Genomic DNA, 7,298 nt, shown 5'->3' with positions numbered 1-7,298 from the left:
TTGATGCCAATGATCCTACATTCTGTGTTTCCCTGCAGAGTGATGCCAATGACCATCCAGTTCTCCATTCTGATTATGCTGCACTCGGCTCTGGTCCTCATCACCACAGCAGAGGATTATAAGTGTTTGCCCCTCATCCTTCGGAAAACTTGCTGTTGGATTAATGAGACCTATTTGGCCCGGAACGTCATCATCTTTGCATCCATCTTGATTAATTTCCTGGGTGCCATCTTAAATATCGTAAGCATCCCACATCCACCAACCCTCTGGTGTCTAGTGTGCAGCTGAGCATGAAGTTTATGGAGCCTGCAGCTTCCTGCATTACCCTTCCTTGGTACCAGTTACCTTTATGTGCCTGGTCCAGCCCCAAGCTTAGGGACAGATAACAAAGATGTGGCTACTGCCAAAACTGTGCATTTTACTGTTGGAAAATTGTCTATTTCCCAGTGGGATAGGTTATTCTCTCCAAAGGAGTTCCAAAAGCCCTTCAATTTCCCTATTGTCAGTGGCCAATTACATCGTAAATAAGAGTTACCATGTATCAAGTACCAGTACCTACCTGCTATGTGCCATGCACTGAAGGAGGACCTTTACATATTTTTCATATTTAATCCTCACATAAACCCTGTGAGGTAAGTTTCATTATCCCCACTTTATGGCTGAGGAAACTGAGGCTCAGAGACATGAAATAACTTGCTAATAAGGTCTGTCTGACTCCATGACCCATGCCCCTCTAATATGCTAAATTGTATCTCTGGGAGTGGGAGTGGGGTGGGGGAAATGGAAATGAAATAGCTGCCATTTATTGAGCACCTACTATGTGCTACAGGTAGGTATTACTGTCCCCATTTAATGGATGAGGAAACTGCATTTCAGGAAAGCTGAGTATCTCGCCTATGCTTTCTAAAAGTTTGTATTTCACGTGACACGTAGAACTCAGATGAATTTCCAACTGCCATGATATTTATCACTGTTTAATTTGCTGATCCACACTGTCATGGTTTCATTTTCTCTCAAGAATTGTACCATGGTAGCTATAGGTATTTTCTGTGCTTTTACAAGGAGTCTGTGTTGTCCATGACTCAGGCAGTTAGATTTTTGAGGTGATTTGTTTGGTTCCAGGTCTTAATCTTGGCTTGTTGAAAGAGGCTAGTTGAGGCATTGTCGTGTGGTTGAATCCATCACTGTGCCCTTGGGGCCTGAGGGAGGGTCCCCAAGTGTGCAGGGACCCAAGCTATAGACTCCCACAGTTGTTGGCCTGTGACTTGGAGGCCTAGACTGCCTGAAATCACTGTCCAATTTGGCCCAGTAATTACCTTACTTAAGTTCTGTGGTTGTCCTTCTAGTGAAGGCTCTGTGGATAAAGGAAAAGAGGAAACGGAAAATTATCATCTAATTTAGTTCATCATCTAATGAATATTTTATAGATTATGATCACTGAAATGGAAGTACATGGGATCAACTGATCACAGGCTGCAGAGAAGCAGCCAGGACCTTAAATTAAGTCTTGATAACAAATTAGGTATTTCTGGGGTGCAGAATTTGTAAGTAAGCCCAATGACTGTAGGTCAGGGTTACCTCTGAGGCCAACCGTGCCTCAGTGGGTAGTGTGGTAGGAAGATCAGAGGCTTTGGAGTCAGATAGACCTGTGTTCAAATCTCAGATCCACGAGTCACCAGCTCAGTGACACTGGACAAGTTACTTTACTTCCCAGAGTTTCATATTTTTCAATTGTAAAATGGGGATTAAAAATAGCAGCTACATCACAAGGCGGTTGTGAGGCTTTTTTGTACAAAGTGTCTGGCACAGAGGAGGCATTTGGCCAATGGTAGTTATTATTTTCCTAGTACCACAAAATCTCCTGCAGCAACTTCTGTCCTAGGAAATGCCCATCACCCCAATGCTAAGAGTCTTTCTGGAAAATGTACCCCTTCAGATTCTTCAAGTCCTCCCAGCTGTTGATCTGGAGACAGGCTATGTGTTTACCCCAGACCTCTTCTCCTGCCATCTGGCTTTCTCTTCTGAGCTCCACAAGCACACTCCAGTGACCTTAAATGATGGGGCCAACAGAGCAGTCTAAACTTAGTTCCATGACTGGCTTACAAAAGCTCTTTCTGAGCAAGCACTTGTTTTTTAAATAAAAGAAATCAAAGCTGGCACTTTGGCACTTCCATTCTGACTTCAAGTCCCCTCTAGGGTTCAGTCTACCCAGGCTCGTGCTGAAGCCCAGCCACTGATAGCACACTGCTCCATTTCCAACACTCACACTGACTTTGTTGTTCCTGTTTTTGTTTTTGTTGTTCTTTTTTTTTTTTTAATCCGCAGCTGTGGTGTGATTTTGACAAGTCGATACCCTTGAAGAACCTGACTTTCAATTCCTCAGCTGTGTTTACAGATATCTGCTCCTACCCAGAGGTATTTATTTATGAGCTCCCCTTGGTGAGAGTTGGACATAGATATATCTCTACTAGCTCCAAATAAACAAGACTGGCTGAAGGGCCGTAGAAAGTACTCAAGAGGCCTGTTTTCCTTCTTCTGCCTCTTCTTCTTTCCTTTCTTCTTCTTTCCCTTTTCTGCCTTTCCTTCTCCCCTTATATTTTCTGTTTCCCAGTCCTCTTTCCTGTCCCCTCCTCTGCCTCTTTTTCATCTTTACCCCTCCTCATTTCTTTCTCCCTCTTTCTCTTCCTTTTCTTCCTTTTCACCTTTCCTTCTATCCATTTTCCATTTGCCCTTATCCCTTCCTTCTCTCTGCATTTCTCCTAGCTTATTTGTAAAATCCTGTAGCAGAATGCACTGTTATCTCCATTAGCAGGCAGAGTTCTTTCTCAAACAGTATTTGCTGCATTAAGGAAAGAGGGAGGGAGGGAGGGAATTAAGGAACAAAGGAAGGAAGGAAAGAAGGAAGGAAGGAAGGAAGGAAGGAAGGAAGGAAGGAAGGAAGGAAGGAAGGAAGGAAGGGGAAGGAAGGAGAAAGAAGGAAGGGAGGAAGGGAGGAAGGAAGGAAAGAAGGAAGGAAGGAAGGAAGGGGAAGAAAGGAGGGAAAGAAGGAAGGGGAAGGAAGGAGGGAAGGAAGGAAGGGGAAGGAAGGAGGGAAGGAAGGAAGGGGAAGGAAGGAGGGAAGGAAGGAAGGAGGGAAGGAGGGAAGGAAGGAAGGAGAAGGAAGGAAGGAGAAGGAAGGAAGGAGAAGAAAGGAAGGATGGAAGGAAGGAAGGGGAAGGAAGGAAGGAAGGGGAAGGAAGGAAGCGAAAGGAAGGATGGAAGGAAGGAAGGGGAAGGAAGGAAGGAATGAAGGAAGGAAGAGGAAGGACGGAAGGAAGGAAGGGGAAGGAAGGGAGGAAGGAAGGGAAGGAGGGAGGGAAGGAGGGAGGGGAAGGAGGGGAAGAAGGGGAAGGAAGGAAGGAAGGAAGGAAGGAAGGAAGGAAGGAAGGAAGGAGGGAGGGAGGGAGGGAGGGAGGGAAGAAGGAAGAGAGGGAGGAAGGGAATTACAAAGGCAGAAAATTAGAACTAAACTTAACTGGTACAAAGAGTGCCAGAAGCACCATGTGTTCTGTAGATATCCCAACAAGCCACCTATGATCATAATATGTGTGTCTTACTCTATGTTTACCACAGAGCCAGTGGTCTGTTTCTGGGCCTCGGGGTCAGCCTATGGGGTCTGTTATTCACAACCCAGAACTTTACATACTAGGGTAGACATTCTGGGTCATAAAGTAGAACAGCTAAGATGTCCCAGCAGACCCCAGCCAACCCCATACTTAGGACTCTGTGTAGATTCTTGTTCTGTAAGAGGCTGCCACACTCAGAAGGCCCTCCAACATATGAATGGAGAAAAGGCTCCCTGTAGTCTCTTCTAGGCCTAAGAATTGGTCCCAGACACATTCCAACAAGGAGACCAAGCCTCCTCTCCCTCCATCCATTTGCACAGAGCACCTGCTTGATATACATAACATCATCAGATCCTTCAGATGTCTGGGGTAGAGGCTATTACTGTCTCCGTATTATAGATAATAAAACTAGAGCTCAGAAAGCAGCTTGCTCAGTGCTGCTTAGGGCCACACCTGCCTGGTCTTATTTCTTCCTCACTTCTTTCCCTCCCTTCTTCTTTCTAGCCTTCCTTCCTTCTCTTTTTAATTCAATTATCAAGCCTTGATACTATAATTTGAACCATATCTACCTTATTCTTTATCTTGCCTAGTCCCTAGAGGAGAAAGTAGACTCTACTAATGGATGTGCAGAAAAGGATGGGACTAGGTCTCATTTAGGGGCTGCATAGGCCAGACCATGTGCCCTGGGACTTCCTTCCACCTAGGAATGAGTGGAGCCCCAGCTTAGTGTACTCTGTGGGACAATGGCTCCCTGAGAAATTCTTGGTTTGAGGGGCTTAGGGAATGTCTCAACTTTTGGAGAGTGTAAGTGGCCCAGAATTGGATAGTCAGAGCTAGACAAAAGCTGGTTTTCATTTCCAATCAAGCCCCCTCACTTGCTAGAAGTGGAACCTTGAATCAGTTCTTACCCTCTCTGAACCTCAATTTCCTCGTCTGTAAAATGAGAAAATTAATACCTTCTTTACATGGCTACTGTGGAGTTAATATGTTCTCATGGTGCCTGCCTAGATGGGTTAGCAAATATTTAGCTCCTCATATGGCATCTGACATGAAGCAGCTATTTATCTGTGCCCACACATCACTTTGAATTAATATTGTATACCCTTGACCCAACACCTGAACCCTCAAACACAAGACCACAGCACTCAGAGATTAGCCAAATCCTAAGAAAGTGGTGGGTAAGATTTTTGATCACACAGCTTTGTTTCAGTTTCTCAGTTTCCTTATCTGTAAAATGGGGATAAAGTAGGGCCTTCCTTATTGGTTGATTACAAGAATTAAGTGAATTAATCCACAGAAAGTGTTTAGAAGCCACACCTGGCACAAAGTATCTGCTCATTAAATGTCTGCTGTGATTTATTTATTATTTTCAACAAAAGGGCTTTAAGCATGTAATGCCAATGTATGTTATCATCAAACAAACACCTGTACATACCCGAACCACTGTGCGTAATATACCAGTGTATGTTATGAAACAACAACAGAAATGTTTAAAAGTGAGATAAAATGCATATGGATTGATGTTACCATTTTCTCCACAATGAAAGGGTCATCTTGTTCAGGAGGTCAGCAAACTACAGCCACAGGCCAAATTCACCAGCTGCAACAACCACCTGATCTGACCCACCATTTGCCATTCTGATACATGTATGTATATGTGTGTGCATATATGTGTGCATGTGTATGTGCGCACACATGCTTCACTGACTAGGCATTGCCAAACTAAAATGGATTAGATATTCAGACCTTCTGAAAGACTTAATCCAACTCCCCAGCACTCACATACTCACAAGTATGTGTCCCCAAGCAAATCGCTTCATCTTTGTGAGCCTCAGTTTCTTCAAATGTATACCTGACATTTCTGCCTCACCCTATGAGAAATAATATCCAAAAACATGTTATCAAATTGGATGATGTAATATAAAAAATGAGGCTTTTACAATGTATGATATAAAGTATAATTTAGTTCTAAATTCGAAACTTGTCAGATGCTAAAAAAGAGTGACGATGCCGGGAATGAAAGTGAAGAAAGCTATATTCCAGTCATGGTTGGAGAGTAGTCGAGGAGAAAGAAAGGCACAGATTTGTGAAATGAATGCAAATCACATGCACAAACCCAGAGCGTCATTACCTCAAACACCTGGATGTGGTTCTCAGGCAATTCGCTGGGAAGACCCTCACTTTAGAATTAGGCCCCTTTATTTTATGCTCTGGCACATCTGAATAAATAGTTCACTGTATCTGCAAGAGCAGTCAGAGCTTGCTATGGTTTTAAAGGGTCCTGAAGAGTCCATTTTTCCATAGAGATGTGATCATCTGTGTCTTGGTATGCTGGCATTTCCTTCCCTTTCTTCTCCATTTATTCAGGTCCTACCCAGCCTTCAAGCCTCCCTTTTTCCATAATGTGGTTCGGCAGGCCCAACTCCTTCAGGTCACTCTCCTTCCTGCCATCTTACATACCCTTATGGTGTCATCTTAGCATTCCCACTCCATCCTTCCTACAGTTGATTTATTTATCTAGGACATCCTTTCCATCCTGTCAAATTTATTGACATAAGGAGTGAAGATAATATTGTATAACTATTCAAAATTGATTAAAGGGCCCAGCACAGGACAGGGCCCACAATCTGTGTTTTAAAATATTTAAAGAGAAAGGAAGCATTCTTCCAATAGACTGACAGGAACAAGATTTACCTTTCTATCTGAAATAACTAAAAACAAACAAAATATATGAAACAATAGTTTTCAAGGCACTAGGCATCGGTCAGTAAAGGACAATAATCCTGAAAGACAGGAAGCAAGTGATTGCCTGAGCTTTATTATTGCTTTAAGAGAATTTTTAAACTATGGCTCAGGAAGAGGAAACCAAGGTGGACTCCCTGATTTGAGAATACTAAGCTGAGAGTCCTGGGAGACCAAGCTGGCTAGAGTCTGCAGAACACACTACTCTAGAGAGTTGCATAGAGAGAAAAACCTAGAGATCTGAAAAGGGTTCAATCAGTGCATGCATGTGAGGAAATTGACATGGGAAAAGAACCATCTGGAAGGATCAGTACCTGGAACTCACACAGAGCTGAGAATAATTTTTGTTCCCACCAGTCAGACTGAGAAAGATTCATGGGGTACTAGGTTAGAGTATTCAGAAAAGTCTTGCTTCAGTAGAGTAAAATAATTGTTTCTACATTATATGCTGCTCTGATTCTTCCTTTAAAATCTTAAAAGTTAGATCCAAAGAGATCAAACCTTTTAAAATAATTTAATATGTGTCCTAGAATAAATTTCAAGAATATGTATAGGAATACAAAAATATCTAGGATTTAACAAGGTAAATATACAATGTCTGGCACCTAATCAAAGATTACCGGCATCAAAAGGAGGAAAATATGACTGATAACGAGGGAAAAAAATCAACCAGAGAAGACCAACTCAGATTTGACTGTGTATATTTGAATTAGCTTTTTTTTTTTTTTTTTTTTTTTTGAGACAGAGTCTCACTCTGTTGTTCAGGCTGGAATGCAGTGGTGCAATCTTAGCTCACTACAACCTCCACTTCCCAGGTTCAAGCAATTCTTGTGCCTCAGCTTCCCAAGTAGCTGGAACTACAGGCATGCACCGACACACCAAGCTAAGTTTTTTATTACTTTCAGTAGAGATGGGGTTTTGCCATGTTGGCCAGTCTGGTCTCAAACTCCT

General features: G+C 42.8%; 1 protein-coding gene across 3 annotated transcripts in view; it reads left to right on the top strand.

Annotated features, from left to right (window-relative positions):
* ADCY8 (adenylate cyclase 8) overlaps nucleotides 1–7,298 on the top strand; it is a 274,396-nt gene that overhangs the window by 194,430 nt on the left and 72,668 nt on the right. For 2 of the 3 annotated variants that reach the window (XM_055287260.2, XM_055287262.2), the window contains 2 exons: nucleotides 39–240; nucleotides 2,326–2,415. In XM_055287260.2, coding sequence (XP_055143235.1) covers nucleotides 39–240; nucleotides 2,326–2,415 — 292 coding nt within the window. The remainder of the gene's footprint in view (nucleotides 1–38; nucleotides 241–2,325; nucleotides 2,416–7,298) is intronic. The other variant, XM_055287261.2, reaches the window with a different exon arrangement.

This window comes from Symphalangus syndactylus, chromosome 7 (genome assembly GCF_028878055.3).
Source record: "Symphalangus syndactylus isolate Jambi chromosome 7, NHGRI_mSymSyn1-v2.1_pri, whole genome shotgun sequence".
Classification (NCBI taxonomy): Eukaryota; Metazoa; Chordata; class Mammalia; order Primates; family Hylobatidae; genus Symphalangus; species Symphalangus syndactylus.
Note: the sequence above shows the minus strand (reverse complement) of the source record. Positions and strands in the feature narration are given on the sequence as shown.